Source organism: Quercus robur, chromosome 5, assembly GCF_932294415.1.
Source record: "Quercus robur chromosome 5, dhQueRobu3.1, whole genome shotgun sequence".
Classification (NCBI taxonomy): Eukaryota; Viridiplantae; Streptophyta; class Magnoliopsida; order Fagales; family Fagaceae; genus Quercus; species Quercus robur.
The window spans coordinates 12,037,607-12,054,078 of NC_065538.1; the positions used below are offsets into that span (position 1 = coordinate 12,037,607).

At 36.1% G+C, this 16,472-nt stretch overlaps 2 protein-coding genes and 1 long non-coding RNA gene across 3 annotated transcripts; all 3 read right to left on the reverse strand.

The window, feature by feature from the left end:
• Positions 1-7,929: 7,929 nt before the first annotated feature.
• On the reverse strand, positions 7,930-8,694 carry LOC126727806 (uncharacterized). Its single transcript, XM_050433720.1, has one exon. The coding sequence runs from the start codon at positions 8,692-8,694 to the stop codon at positions 7,930-7,932; it is 765 nt and encodes a 254-aa protein (XP_050289677.1).
• Positions 8,695-10,093: 1,399 nt separating this feature from the next.
• On the reverse strand, positions 10,094-10,958 carry LOC126725154 (uncharacterized). The gene is made up of 2 exons (XR_007655333.1): positions 10,563-10,958; positions 10,094-10,470 (listed from the first exon to the last, which is right to left on the reverse strand). It is a non-coding gene; the product is annotated as an uncharacterized LOC126725154 (long non-coding RNA).
• Positions 10,959-14,596: 3,638 nt separating this feature from the next.
• Positions 14,597-15,877, reverse strand: LOC126727807 (F-box protein At3g26010-like). The gene has a single exon (XM_050433721.1). It carries the CDS (start codon positions 15,875-15,877, stop codon positions 14,597-14,599), a length of 1,281 nt encoding a protein of 426 aa, XP_050289678.1.
• Between the last annotated feature and the right edge of the window lie 595 nt (positions 15,878-16,472).

Genomic DNA, 16,472 nt, shown 5'->3' on the forward strand with positions numbered 1-16,472 from the left:
CGAGAAAGTAATGCAGCGGATGAAAGAGACAAATGAAATGGGTTGCCAAGCTCCTTGATGAAATCGAATTAAAGAGAAAAATCATTCCCGGTGAGAATGTTGTTGTCAACGTATAAAAGAAGGATGAGGCAACGACCATGACGTCGATGAACAAAGATGGAAGAATCCGCACGGCTACAATGGAACCCTTTTGAGCCTAGCATTTAAGGAATCTTTACTTTTCTTATCAATATCTAATACTGTCCCCATCACACTATCACATATATTTTTCTCAATGTGCATCACATCTAAATTATGATGCAACAACTATGTTCTCCAATACGGCAAATCAAAGAAAATACTACGCTTCTTCCAATTGTGGCACTTTTCACGGCCAGGTAACATTTTCCTTTTAACGGCCTTGCCTAGTGTTACTGGTGGCATAGTACCAAGTTGATTTAGCACATTATCACCAGATAATCGTTTTGGTGCCCCTTTTCTCTCTCTCTCTTACCATCAAATTGTGCTTTCTGTGAGGAGGAAGAAATCGATGATGACCCATATAGCACATTTTGCTACCATGCTTTAACCTACGATGAGAAGTCTCACTACCACAACAAGGGCATGCAAGATTCCCTTGTGTACTCCAACCCAAGGTATAAGCGTACACAGGAAAGTCATTGATAGTCCACATTAATGCAACTCTCATTTGAAAATTTTCCTGCGTTGAAGCATCATAGGTTTCAACACCCTTTTCCCATAATTCTTTCAACTCATCAATTAATGGCCTTAAAAATACATCGATACCATTGCCAAGACCCTTTTGGCCCGGAATAAGTAGAGACATGAATAGGTAAGGCTCTTTCATACACATCCACGGGGGAATGTTGTAAGGGAATACGACAACAGGCCAACAACAATAGCTAACACTCATGTTTCCAAAAGGATTAAAGCCATCGGTAGCTAACCCAAACCTTACATTGCGAGGATCTAAGGAAAAGGACTCATGAGTTCGATCAAATGATTTCCAAGCCTTAGCGTTTGCAGGACGCCTAAGTACTTCATCATTAGAACGATTCTCATGGTGCCATCTCATGTCTGGAGCTATTTTTTATGACATAAATAATCTTTGTAGCCTTGGATTAAGAGGAAAATATCGCAATACCTTCCATGGGACTTTTTAAGCATCCCTTTTACCACCCTTGCTATTCAACTTCCATCTTGAGATCTGACAAACTGAGCACTTATCTGCTTTCGAATGCTCCTTGTAATATAGCATACAATCATTTTTGCATGCATCGATCTTTTCATAGTTTAGACCAAGATCACTCACAATCTTCTTTGCCCCATAGTGGGATATGGGCAATTTTTCGCACATTGGAAATGCATCCTTCATTAGCTCCAGCAAAATTGTGAATGAGTTGTTGCTCCATGAATTCTTGCACTTTACGTGCATTAATTTGACAATAAAGGACAAATTGGAATACTTTTTACAACCCAAATAAAGTGGTTGGTTTGCCTCTTTAACCAATCTATAAAACTCCTTTGCTTCTTCATTTGGATCTTGTGATTCACTCCCACTTGTTTCCTTAACATCTCTCATATGAGGACAAGCATCCCGTATCATATTATGGATATCATCAATATTTTGTTCATCATCACTATTATTATCCTCATCCTCATCACTACCTTCCTGGTCCTCATCACTATTTCCCTCTCCATTCAGATGCCATCTAGTATAATCACACCTCATCCCTTTCCATAAGAGGTCTCTTGTAACCTCAACTCGTGTTCTTTTATATCTATTGTTACAATCATTACAAGGACATTTTATCTTCATATCTTCATCTTTGGTACGTTGAAATGCATAATCAGCAAACTCTATTACTCCATTTATATATTCCTCACATGACCTACTAGAAAGACTGATCCAAGATTTATCAACCGGCATTATATCAACACCCTTAAAAAATGACATAAATATTAACAATTATTCCTATCTAAATTGTGATAGATAAACTTATTATAAAAGTTAAAAAAAAAAGCACTAAATTAACAACACCACCTCTAAATATATTGTAAACTAACTAACATGAGAAACTTAATTAAATTTTAGAGTTCCACTAATTTAATTAAATAATTATATACAAATAACATGCACATATAACAATACCTGACCAAAAGAGAGACTGCTAAAAGAAACTAATAATTTCCTCATTATTAACTCACACAAAAAATCCACATATTCAAAACATATATATATATATATATATACACACACTTTACTTTCTGCCACCTGCCACCCTTAGTTCACTTTTAAGATAAGGACAAAACTAGATAACCATTATCATCTTTTGAGATGATAACTTCAAGTACGGTTAGGCACATGGCCTTATGGGAAAAACAACCCTTATTTCTTTTTATTTTTCTTTTTCATGATATCATGTTAGAACCAAGGTTTTAAAAATCGGTACGGAGAAAGAACCAGAAAAGGAGCTAATTATCGGTTTTCTAGTCGGATCGGTGACGTCATAAATAATTTAATTAAAATATTAAAATAATTTTATTTATATTTTAAATTTTAGTATTTTATATTAAGAAAATATAAAAAAAATAAAAAGTTTTTTTTTTCCATACCACCTTCCTATTCTTGTCAGTAATAGTTCACAAAGAATAAACTATTTAGCATTTAAGCTTCAGCTTTTAGTTTGTACAAACAATAGCATAACTTTAACTATTTATTTATTCAAGAAAATTTAAATTAAAAAAAAAAAAAAAAAAAAACCCAAAGTCAGATGACTTGACTAGTCACTGACTTATTACTCCTTTATAAATTCACTTTCCCACTCCACCCCTCCTAGCCACACATTTACTCTTTCTTTAATTTTTTTTTCCTCTAATACACGGTATACACCTTATAAAGCTGGCACTCCACTGCATACACTCCCCACTTTACTTACCATCAAAACACTATTTTTCCAGTCTTTTGTCCTCCACAAAATCCATATCTCCCTCTATCTCTCTCTCTCTCACTCAGGAAGTTAGAACTTAGATCTATTGCTTATCTCTACAATATCATCAACGGTTCCTCTCTTCCTCACTGAAGATCTGTAGATACCACTACAAGATGCTAATTTCAACGCCAAGCATGAACATTTAGTCATTTTCTCTCTCTCGAGCATAGCCAATCTTAAGAAAAAAGACTTTATTGCAAAAATCTGTCCTCACCATCAACAGATCTAAGAAAAAAGAAGATTTTTACTGCAAAAAAAGCTCCATTGCAGATCTGTTTTAGCAATATTGCAAAACCGGTTCGACCTTTCCGGTTTTCGGTTCTCAGGTTGAACCGGCCGGTTTGCACTGTTTATCAGGTTTAAAGCTATTTTCGGTTTTTTACTATAACCGAACCAGATTGAAGGCCGGTTCCCGGTTGAACCGGTCGGACCGATCAGACTGGTCCAGTTTTTAAAACCAAGGTTAGAACTCAAAGCCTATTTGCAAAAGGTTTTTTCTTTTTTATCAAGTCCCCTACTTTGGCATTATTATTGCAGATTTTTCTATTCAGTAACTTAAGTGGTTTTTGGTACACTCACTCAAATACACATTTTTAGTTTTTGAATAATATTACACGCGTTTTCATATATTTTTTTCACCCACACATATTTCTACACATATTTTCAAATAACAAAACACATATTTTTAAATACATATACCAAACACCCCCTTAATCTTTTTCTATACCTTTGTGCGTTAAGCGTAGAGAGAAGCGCAAATTTTTCTTAACAAATTGCTAAAGTTTAGCACGAAAAAAAAAAAAAAAAAGGGGTAAAGTTACTTTTACTGGTACACATATATTATTATATATCCACAACACAAATACTATTATTATAATACTATTATTAAAGCTTCAACAAATACTTAAAGTATTTAAAAGTGGTCAATAATACTATTCATCAAGTCTCCCTTGTAGTTTCACAGACAAAAAATTATTCAAACGGTACACTAATCAATATTATATTATTATATATCCACCACACAAATACACAAGCACCAACCATTCATTCAAATATATTTTTTTCATAAAAAAAATTTCAGCCATTCATTCATTAGCTTTTTGGCTCAGCACCCAACCATCCATTATCACTATATATCTATTCAGTGGATTCATTTAACCAGAATGTGCAGTATAACTTAAAACTGTACAAAAAGCTAAAGTGCAGACAAAGAGAGTGAGAGAGAGTAAGTGATACCAGTGGCTCAGCAAGGCAATTGGATTCTGGCAAGTATGGAGAACGATGGTGTAGAGATAAGCAAAGATACTGAGGGCACAAGAGAGTAACTGTAAGACAGAGTTGTGGTTTTTATTTTTTTTTATTTTTCTATTTTTTGGTTTTTGTACTGAGAATTAGGGATTTGTTGAGGAAGACAGATTTGGGCTTTTTTTTTTTTTGTTTTGTTTTGTTTTGTAATTAAGGATATGTTTACCTGAAAGGAATTTCCTATATTTTTGGGTCTTTTAACCTTTTTTTTTTTTTTTTTTGGTTGAGAAGATGGGTTTGTTCCATTGTTGTACCAACTTTATTTTATTTTTTGAATTTTTTTCGACAAATTTATAAGGGTCAATTATAAAATTTTAAAGTATAAATTAAATTTTTTTTGGATGATCTGAATTTTAAATTTTTTGTTGCCAAATTCTAAATTTTGAGAGGGGTGGGGGTAGGAGGGAGGGGGTGGTGGTAAAGAAAAAAGAAAATTTGCTACCAAATTATAAAGTATACATTCTTTCCTTTAAAGCAAATTAAATATTTATGACAGTTAGCATGTTTGTCGTAAATACAATCTCAATTAGAAAAAAAAAAAATTTAATTGTGTTGGATAAATGTTGTCACAAATGTGAAAAGTAAGGCGGGAATTTTCCCTCCAAAATATTTTACCATTTTTGATGGCTTCATGTCTGTCGCTAATACTCTTTTTTGTATTTACGATGGAATCATGTTTGTTGCAAATAATAACACCATAAAAAATATATATTTTGTATTTTCAATGCACAAAAGCCGTCACAAGTGTTAATAGTGTCGACAGTATTTCTTCTATCATCGTAAATAATACCCTCTTTTATATTTATGATGGAAGATTGTTTGTCGCAAATACTAACACCATAAAAAATATATATTTTGTATTTTCGATGTACCAAAGCTATCACAAGTGTTAATAGTTCCGACGGTTTTTTGTTTAGTCGTCATAAATAATATCTTACTATCGACAAACATTTTTATGCCATCGTAAAAAGTAAGGCGGGAACATTTCCCTCCAAAAAAAATCACATTTTCGACAAAAATAATAGGCATTTTTGACAGACTCATTTTGCCATCACAAATGTGTTGATATTTGACGAGTCATTGTCGATGGAAGAGACTTGCCGTCGAAAAAGCTAGTTTTTACGATAACTTTTTGTAATCGTCGAAAAAGTTTCGTCGCAAATAGCAATCTTTTTTGTAGTGTATTTTGAATGACATCCAAGATTTTTGTCAACGCCTTAACAAAGTATGGAGCAACTATAAAGATGCTAGTCCTTTGGAGAACATTAGCCTCCAAAATCCATGGCCTGAGTACGAAGTTGTATACAAACATGTTGACAGCATCATTAATCCCACTGAAGAGATTGTGCCAAACGTAAAAAACCCAAACGAGGGTTTTGAGCAGTGGTTCCTTAGTGTGGTCAACAAAATAGAGTTCTCTGCGTTGTAGGTAATTGTAAATGTAATTCCATTGCATTCCATGTCTTCTGTTAGTTAGAATTGATGGGATTTGAATGGAATTAATTGAGCTATTGGCACAAGTTTTACAATTGGACCATTATTGTATCATCTTGAATAATATAAGCAATTTGTTGCCTTTGGCATTGCTTATCCCTCTTAATCTTTCTCTTGGAAGGTGACTATCTTGAATTAAGTCAATGTCTTTTCCATCTCTTAATTCTAATTCCCAACCAAAAGAAATCTAGAGTTTTAATGTCAATTTTATGTTACAAGCGTGAATAGAAACTACAAACAATAGTTTCTACAAGTTTGAATAGAAGGGGTGCATCATCTGTAATTGTAAAATTCTCTAGTAATATTTTAACACATTGACATGCTTTGTGAAATTTATTGACCAAGGAATTAGTTTCTCATGATTGTTGCCGGTCCATCAGCAACTAACTTCATAGAATCCATACTTGAGAGAATTCAGTATCTTAAATATTTGTAATTGTGGCAGTTGTTCAGTCATGCTTACATAAACAGAATTTCCATAGAAAAAAGTGAAAGATGATAAACAGCTCATAAATAAAATTATTTTAATATGGAATTAATTGAATTTTGTATCTCGATGAGAGTATAAAGTATAAACGTAAACCAAAACTAGTTTCGAATTTTCATCAGCATGTTGATCTGCTTGGCCTTTATAAAACGTGATGTATTCTTCTTTTGTTTAGTTAAAATCATATGATTCCAGTCCATGAACAATTGCTTGTCCTTCGTCTTCCCAAGTAATAACTTGTTTCTGTTCCTAATCAAAGTCGCCATAAATTCTTTATCTTTTTTTTTTTTTTTTTGGTCATGGAGCTCTAGCTCAACTGACACACCCTTTACTTACAAGTACTAGGTAGAGCCAGAGGGTAAGGTCTTGGTTCAAGACTAATGGGATGTGTATGAAACTCACCAATAAAAAAAAAAAATCTTTGCATCTCTATCAGATAGGTTATCGAAAAGGGTGACATTTGTGCACCAATGTACTCAACCAGTCAACCAAATGTCCATCAATAATTCAATCCTTCTATCGTGTCACTTTTCCCTTACAATAAGTCTAATTTCATAAACACACTTTTCACAGTTTGCCATTTCAACAAGTTGTAAAATTTGTTATGTTTGTATAATTGTTACTTCCTTTAAAGCATCAGCAGATGATTAGTGATTTTGCCACTGTTACCATCACATTAACACGTCCTCTGATCTAATGGCAAGGTTAAAGGTGGTAGGACCCAAGGCTTGCTTTATACTAGCATAAATTTTTTCAAGCCTATTTCCAACTGCAGCCGCTGCAAAGGAACTGTCCTTCTTTTTGCTTTCTGGAGTTAGAGGGAAGATGTGCTGCCATGCTTGCATCTCTTCCAGATCGTACCAATCCCAAATCATGGTGGGGCTTGCTATTATTTGTGCCAACATGCTCGAAGATACCACCATGATTTTTCCCTTTCGAAAAATTGCCCATTCTTGCTTGCTCCAGCCATCCATCCCTGCCATCACCCTTCCTACTACTCATTGAGCCTAAAGGTGAGGTTGCACCACCAAAACTTCTTACTCCAGAGACACAAGAATTCGACGGGCAAGACAAAGTCTCGTTCTTGGAGTTGGTCTCTGCACCGAAGGAAAAGACAAGGGCACTTCCAAAATCGTGAAAAGGGGGTTCTTGAGAGGACTGAAGCCTTTGTTTCGTGGAAAGTGGGTTTTGCTTTTTCTTATCTCTAACCGAGGGGGGGCTTAAAGACCCCCTGTGACCTACCTCCATCTTATCTTTGTCAGACCCATATCTAAAATTATAGGGTGGCTTATCACATGTTTTGTTAACATGCCTTGGTGAAGTCTCACCATGCCAAAAGTACCTTTTGCCTGGACCCACATCCACTCCCTGTTTGGTGTTTCGAAGCCCCTCAAACTTAGCTCCAACTTTCTTTCTCTTAACAAGCAACCAAGGGCCATATGCATCCTTCCCATCACCTTTCAAATCAAAATCCACCTTTCCCGCCTCTTGTGAACCGTCACCATCCTCCCCACTAGTGTCAGCTTTATCGACAGTTGAGTCAGGCCTCTCCGCCTCCAAAGCTTGCTTCATATCCTTGATTGTAAATGGGCATCCTTCTCGTCAGTGCCCCACTCCACCACAAGAAAAACAAAGGGTGTTAATACCCTATTAGAGTACTTCCTGTACAACTTCTTCAAGCAAGATGCTCGTGATCAACGGTTTATCCAAGTTAACCTGGATACAAATTCTCGCAAACTGACCCCTAGCCTTCGACGCAGTATTAGAGTCCACCCTCAGAATCGGTCCAATGGCAGAGCCAATTTCTCTTAGAACCCCAGGATTGTAGTATTCAAAAGGTAGCTTTGGTAACCTGATCCATTCAGCCACTAAATTGCACACTACACTAGCAGGTTTGATGTTTGGTTCCCACGCTCTAATCGTCAAAAAGTGGCCTCTGATGAACCATGGTCCTCCTTTGATGATGTTCTTAAAGTCCTCAACCAATCCGAACCTCATAAGGAAGAAATCCCGACCAAGGTTGATGCAGTTAAGCCGCCCCGTTGGCTTCCATAAGCTCATAACCTTCAAACGGAGAAAATGGAAACCCAACGTCCGACCATACACCTTCACAATCAGGGCGTGGTTCCATCTTGCTCTAATGGACTTTCTCGTATCCAGGTCCAAGTTGACAGCCACCATACTGTTTACTAGCTCACCCATACTCACCAACAGGGTGGACATATCCATCTCGTGGCTATCAAGGTTGAAAGCCTGAGCAAAAGCGCCAGGCATCTCACCGACCAGCTTATCCCTGTAGGAAGGGGGAGAGCCGAACTCTGATGCTCCCTTTGCATCTTTTGCTTTCTTGGTGCTTCGTTGGAGCTCCGCCTCTTCTTCTGTGGACTTTTCGCCTTGAGAGAACTCACACTCCATGCTATTTTTCTCTGTGAACAATGCTTCATAAAACTACCCATGTTGAATACATATAAGCCTTTATATTTTACTCTTTAGATGCCTTCAGTAAGTAAAAGAAATAACAAAGTCTTATAACTCTACAACCACGATAGACATACGGGTTAATTTTTAAGGGTTGAATTTGAATTTCCTGGGTTGGAGCTTAGCTTAAATCAGTTGATAGAATGTTTATGCCAAATAATGATCTAACACTTGTGTGGAAGTAAGATTTTATTTTATTATTTTTTTTTCTGGGAATGAATCAGTAAGGATTTTATTACCAAACCAACATATACGAGAGCAGTAGGCTAAAAACTATAAAGCCAGCACTGCTATACAAACAACAGAACAAAGCCACAACAAACTTATCCCACCCAACATGAGCCACTAAAGGCAAGTAAATTCAACTAACCCAACATGAGCCACTAAAGGCAAGTAAATTCAACTAGCTAGAGCCTCTAGTCCAAACAGAAAACAATTAAGCCTAACTCAACAGAAACCAAATTCAAAGCCGAGTACAGAGCAAGGCCAGATTAATTCCCCAATTATAGCAGAGCACTTTATTTAATACTGAGTTAGAGCATTCACATCAATCTCCTTAAATTTTTAGCTAAACTAACCCAAAAAACTCTACTTTTACTATTAGCTACCCATGTTTTTTATGCACACACATCAAACTCAATACTCTATTTCTTACTTCATTTAAATATTTATTTATTCTCTCTCCTCTTAGCATCAGGCCTCCTAGTGATGATTTTTCAACAACAATACAACTCTTAGTTTTTACCTAGTAGACCCAAAAGGAGGCCACATTGCTTATGACTGCAAAAATTCCACATCTTCAATACCAAGCAGTAATCAAAATAAAAACTAATATAAGTAGAATGTGATCAGAATTATAAGCTAAACAATACATTTGCATTTGACCGGAAAAATGCCACATCTTCAATACCAAGCAGCAATCAAAATAAAAACTATTCTAAGTAGAATGTCATCAGAATTATAAGCTAGTCAATACATCTGCATTTGATTGGAAAAATACCACATCTTCAATACCAAGCAGTAATCAAATTAAAAACTATTCTAAGTAGAATGTGATCATAATTATAAGCTAGCCAATATATTTGCATACCTATCAGTCTACCCCGCTTTTATCCAAATTAAATAACTGTACTAAGCCTATAGCTTACATTAAAAGGGGAACCACATAAGATCAACAAATATTTGCATAAGGCATCAAGTAATAACTTGTCAACTATAAACAGAGTACTTATCTTGCCAGCAGGGGCCATGAACATTTTACATTTAGTGGACAAAAACCATACCAAAAGGAACTTAAGAAACCAGAGAGGAACAAAAGCAACACAAAACACACAAATAAAGTTAAAGTTTCGTTCTTTAATAAATCAAACTCTTTCCCCAACTACCAAACAGACCCAAAAGATTATTGAAAATCTGAGAAGTGAGTAAAATGTAGAACAGAGTTCTGAACCTCAGCACGTTAGAATAAATAGAGTACCATGAAAAAAAAAACAGCTATTCAGTTTAAAACCCAGAAACATGAACAAACACATTCAAACAGAAGTAAAATTGAGTAAAGAAAAATGATGATTTTGAGCAACAAATTGCATCAGCTACTAAAACAGATAGAGCCAAAAAAATTGAACCCATCATCAAACAAACCCACACCTGCAGCACAACTAATCCCACACGCTGCCAGCCACTCACCAGTACACGGCAGACACGCACACCCAACTGATATCATACCCATCATTAAGCAATTTTGGTGAAAAATTGAAGCACAAGTAAAGCAAATTTGGGGAAATTTCAAACCAACTTTACACTACCTGAAATGGGTTTCGATTGGCAACGTATAAAACCCCATTTCCCTGTGCCGCCAAGGCCAATTAACAGTGAGCTCCTTTACAAAAATGGTGCAAAGTCGAAGAGAGAGGACAGAGAGCATGGTCGAGAGAGAGAGAGTGATGCAAACTGATTTTGGGTGTGTTTCTGCATGAACAATGATTTTCTATTGTTTGGAATGAACAGTTCCCTCGCTAGAGCTGGCAAGGTACTGTTCATCTGCCAAGTTTGAAGGTCAAACTGGTGAGGCAGATGCAAACTGATTTTGGGTGTGTTTGGCCATTTATTTGCTGAAATGTTAAAGTAGCGACTAATGCAAAGGCTCTTACAGCTGCACCTTTTACTCTCCGTTCTTCCTTTAAGATCTTTTTGATGATGCTAATAATCTGCTCCAGTATAGGTTATCCCTGCATGTATAATAGCATTCCCTTACCGCCATATTTGGTGGACAGTAGCCCACCAAGCTAGCTTACACAAGGTGGCTCTAAATCCCTTTCCTTTTAATTGGGTAGCACCCCATTTCTCTAAGTCCTGCCAACTCGTTAGCATCTGTCACTAGACAAAGCCCCATGATATTATCCCATAATCTCTTAGTAAAGGGGCATTGAAAAAAGAAGAGGTCTCTATCTTCAATACTGGACCTGCAGAAATGCAGGTAGTGTTCACAGCAAGACCCCATTGTATCAACCTGTCCGTAGTTGGGAGCTTATTAAGGATAACCATCCAACCAACAAAAGAGTACCTAGGGATAGCTAGATTAAACCACACCACGAACCACCACTCTTCCTTATTAGCTTTAGTTCTAATTTCATTCCAGGTTTTAGCACAATCAAACTTGTGAGATACAGACCATAAAGCCTAGTCTTCCTCTTTCAAATCTATCAAAGGAAGCTTGCTCTGGATATTTATAAGATGATCTGATCTGGCAGGCCTCCATGTCCAGAATTTGTTGCGTAGGATTGATGCAACTTTAGCTTCACATCCATATTTCTGTCGTAAGATACCATCAGGATGCCATGCATCATGCCAAAGAAATATCCTGCTGCCATCTCCTACTTTTTAACTCAAAAATTTTCTTGCCTCTTCCCTGAGTTTAAGAATAGATCTCCAACTCCTAGAACTGTCTTGTGGAATTTTTATAGTCCAAAAGCACCTTCTTTTCAAGAAAAATTGTCTTCAATTCATAAATTTCTATGCCACCTCCAAATTTAGACTTCAATTGCCAAACTCACCTTCTTTTAGATCCCGTCAATCAACTCACAATGGTTCTAAATACGAATATACACAATTCAATTTCCTGCACTAAATAAAGCACCAAGATCTCTTCCCTTTGGAAAACTCAACCTTATCTTGCACTAAACGAAAAACCCACCACCAATTAACAATTATGCAGATGGAACATCAATTCAAGTTCAAATTGAACCCACTTTTATAGTCTAAACATCAAATCTATGACACAAAATAATGACGACGACAACAAACAAAGCCTTAGTCCCAAAATTTTGGGTTCGGCTTAGATACTCAATAGGATTAGTTAGGGTTGGCCATATCTATTCTTTTCCTTCATTCTACTCTATCTAAAGCCATATTCTTTTTTTTTTTTTTTTTAAATAAGTAAGAAGAATATATTATTGAAAAATGAATAGCAAGAAAAATACAAAAAGTTCACGTTAGCGAACAAAGAGTTGAAGCCATATTCTTTGTTACTTCCTTAATTGACATGTCATTTTTTTCTCAAAAAAAAAAAAAAAAAAAATTGACATGTCATTTTCTATTACTTCTGCTAATGTGATTTTAAGTCTTCCTCTACCTTTATTGGTTCCCTCAATTTGGATCAACTCACTCTTTCTTATTTATGCATTAGTTGCTCTCCTTTGAACATGACTGAACCATCTTAACGTCCCGTTTGTTTTGTTGGAAAATCTTGTTTAAAGATGTATTTGGTAGCATAAAAAAAGATGAGTTAAAGGAAAACTATCTTTGGTCAATATAAAAAGTATGACTTATTTTTAGATATTGTTTTCCATTAATTTTTTTTTGGAAAATAACTCTATCTCACAGCAAGCTAAATAAGGGAAGTTAGGAGATTGTTTTTTAACTCATTTAAAGTTGCTACCAAACATTAGAAAACGAGATAGTTTTATAGAAAATGATTATTGGAAAATGACTTATTTTCTAGAAAACATCACTGTTGAAACAAACAGAGCGTAGTGACCTTCCCTCATCTTTTCATCAATAGGGGCTACCCCTATTTTTAAGCGAATTTCCACATTTCAAATTCTATTTTCGAAGTGTATTTCCACTTGTCCATCTAAAATTTCTCATTTCAGCTACTTATTTTTATGAATATGTTGCTTCTTAATAGCTCAACATTTGGTACCAAAGAGCATAGTTGGTCATAAAGTAGTCTTATAAAATTTTCCCTATAACTTAATAGGCATTCTATGATCGCAATTGCACAACACTCCTGATGTGCTTCTCCACTTCATCCACCCTGATTTTATCCTATAATTCACATCCTCTTCAATCTCCCCATACTTATGACTTATTGATCCAAAATATTGAAATTTGTAACTCTTTGACATCTCTTGACCATCAAGTCTTACCACCTCTTTGTTTTTGCTTATAATTCCACTAAATTTACTATCTATGTACTCTGTTTTAGTCCCACTTAATCAAAAACCTTCAAATTCTAATCACCGAATTTCTAACTTGGCATTAACTCCACTTCTAGTTTCTTCCACTAAAACTATATCATTTGCAAAAGGCAAATACCAAGCTCTAGGATTGATTTAGTGAGCTCATCCATCACTAGTGCAAAGAGATATGGATTGAGTGCTAATCCTTAATGCAAACCTATAGTGATAGCAAACCCACTTGTGATTCCTCCACTTGTTCTCAAACTAGCTACAGATCCATTTTAAATATCCTTAATCAACTAAATATACTTAAGAGGAACTCATTTCTTTGCCAAAACCCACCACATAAACTCTCTATGGACCCTATCATATGTTTTCTCTATACCAATGAAATCCACATGAAGATCTCTACAGTCCTCTCTATGTTTTTCCATTAGACATCTAAGTAAGAAAATATGACACTAAACAACAAACAGATTCAATTCCCTACCCTAATGTCTGGTTGCTAACCTGGAAGCACAAGATAAATTATCAAAAAGTTACATATTTGTTCATTTCATTCAAATTAATATACAATTACGAGTCTTTAAGAGAAATAAAAAAATAAATAGGTAAACACGTCAAGATAACCCACACATCGGCATACAAGTTTCTCTTCAATGGAGATGCTCTACAGTAAACTCTCCCTAAGGCTAATAATATTTGTTTACCTGTCAAATATTTTTACATTTTTTTATTATTATTAATTTTGTTATATAAGTATTTTAAGTTAGGACCGGGCTTAAAAAGCATTTCTAGTTTTGGTGATGCAAAGCTTTATCAGAAGTTTTTCTACTTTCTATTTTCCAAAACATATATGATAAAGTTCATGAATTCATCTTGCTTACTTCAGACCAAATAATATATTTATGGATAGTGTTTGCTTTGTTTCACTACTAAAACAATTAAGAAAGTTATGCCTCATGCCTGTGATATCTATTGTTGAATGTAAAACTAGTACAAGTGATAAGTGATAACCAATACCGACACTTATATTCACACCTAATAAAAATTCACAAAATCACCACAAGACTTGATTATGGAAAAACTGATGATTGATATAGCAAACATGTAACAGTAATCAAACAAATCGGCAATAAATGCATTTTTATTGCTAGCTAGGTAGGTAAACGTTTTGAAGCAATTCAACCCCCCTGACATATCCCCACACTGGAGATGGAAGCCCTAGTTTACTCCAAACACAACTGGAAATTACAATAGCATAATTAAGAAAATCAAACAACACAAATACATAGCAGGGACGCTGCATGGAACAGCATGCAGCGAAATTTTTCACACCAAGCTGGCATCAAGACACAAGATAGCAAGCAGCAGAATCATTAGGTGGCCTTCTCCGTCTGAAAGGGAATGGGAGTTGGCCAACAAGGGAGCACAAAGGTGAAGACATTGCAGCCATGGTAAAAGTAGTCAGCAGTCGGAATATCACAGACCACTTCCAGTGTTTTTCTCCTCAAGTTGCATGATACCACCTTAAATTTAATCATCAAATACACAATTTCTCCATCATTTGGATGATAGGCTAAGACTGCCACAGTTGGATATTTCTTGCTTAGGTATTCTGTGAGCCAAGGAGATTTTTCTGAAACCATTTTGTCAAAATACAGCTCATGCTCTAAGTTCCATTTGCCTCCTTCATCATAGTCCTTGAGCTCCCAAACACGTAAACAAGGATCAGCAAAAGCAACCTCATAAGGGTAACCTGAAATCTGGCATATCCTCAAGGTACCATGACACACTCCGAGACGCTCAATTCCATGGGATGGGTTCAATTCTACGGGCTTCTCAAAGAATTGGCAGCATTTACTGGTGTTTGGATCAAACCCAACAAGGCAATCAGTGCTACTCCACCAGAAAAGCAAACCGTTATAGGGAACACCGGGGAAGGCAAAGACATCCAACCGAAATCCTTGCGGGCACAACCCCACAGACTGAGTCCATTTACCTGTGTCGGATGAGAATATCTCTACACCGAATTCTGCTGACTCACCCTTAAATTCAGGAATGCGCATCACCCTATAACTAAGTTGCTTATGAAGAGCAGTGTCATACCAACATATGAACCCAACCCGAGCCCTTGCAAGTTGAGGCATGGGAGGCAGGGCAGTCCATTGCCTACTAATTGGATTTATCACATAGTATTCGCTCATAGGACCAGACCCCGCATCATTGCCAACCATGTTTGCGCAGCATAATAGCAAGTCATTACACGAAGCTTGAACAGTGACCTCAATATTATCATGCTGATATATTGGTGGTATATAAGTCAGAGATTTAAATTCCGGTTCCTCCGATGTCACGAGAAGGTGTCTCTTCTTTATCTGCTTATCAACGTAGTGGAGGAGCAAGGCAAAGGGACGACCCATAACTGAAGATGCATGGAGCCTAACAAAGTTGTTGGCAAAAGAGGGATCAGAGATAAGATTGCACCATTGCCTTGCCACAGACTTGCATCGCATCGCGGATTTCAGATCCAGCCGATACAGGATTTCCAACAGTAGGGAAATTGGGAGGTCCTCTATTTTCGTCAATTGCTTCTCAAAGTTGGCATTCCAACCATCAACCTGATTTTTCATTCCAACTCCCAAATTCCGACTTACCATCCAATTTTCTGATGATTGGGTCGGATTTTCTTTTCTTCTTTTGCGATGTGGAACCAAAGAAAGGTTTTTTCTTGACTTCAAGAGAGACATGTCAACAGCAAAAGCAGGAGCAGAGAACAGACGAACGTGTATGAGTATCTACCTGCCTCTAGGGATTTGCTTTCAAATTTATAGACTGCCTTTCATGTCCGAGTCCTTGTAGATTTCTAATTGACGTGGGCGAAATCCAAACCGTTTGTTTTTTAATTTCACAAGATCGAGTTATTCAGTTTTTGTGTGGGCGGTGTAAACAATATCGGAACATCCAATCTATTTTATGTATACTAAGTTACCAATACAGCAATACGCCTTAGCTTGATTTCGACCTTCAAATTATTTTCTTTTCTTTTCTTTTCTTTTTTTCTACGAACAATTAACACAATTTTGTGATAAACTAACTTTTAGATTCTATTTGTGATTTTTAAAAGTATTATGAAAAACTGAGCATATTCAGTTAGGATCCTACGTAGGATCGTAGGAGGTAGGTGGAATTGTAGATCGTAAGATCGGATCGTGGATCGTAGGATCTTATATTATTTAAGAAAAAAACAAAAAA

Coding starts and splice junctions, on each gene's coding strand:
- LOC126727806 (XM_050433720.1), bottom strand. CDS start 8,694: ATGGAGTGTGAGTTCTCTCAAGGCGAAAAGTCCACAGAAGAAGAGGCG.
- LOC126727807 (XM_050433721.1), bottom strand. CDS start 15,877: ATGGTAAGTCGGAATTTGGGAGTTGGAATGAAAAATCAGGTTGATGGT.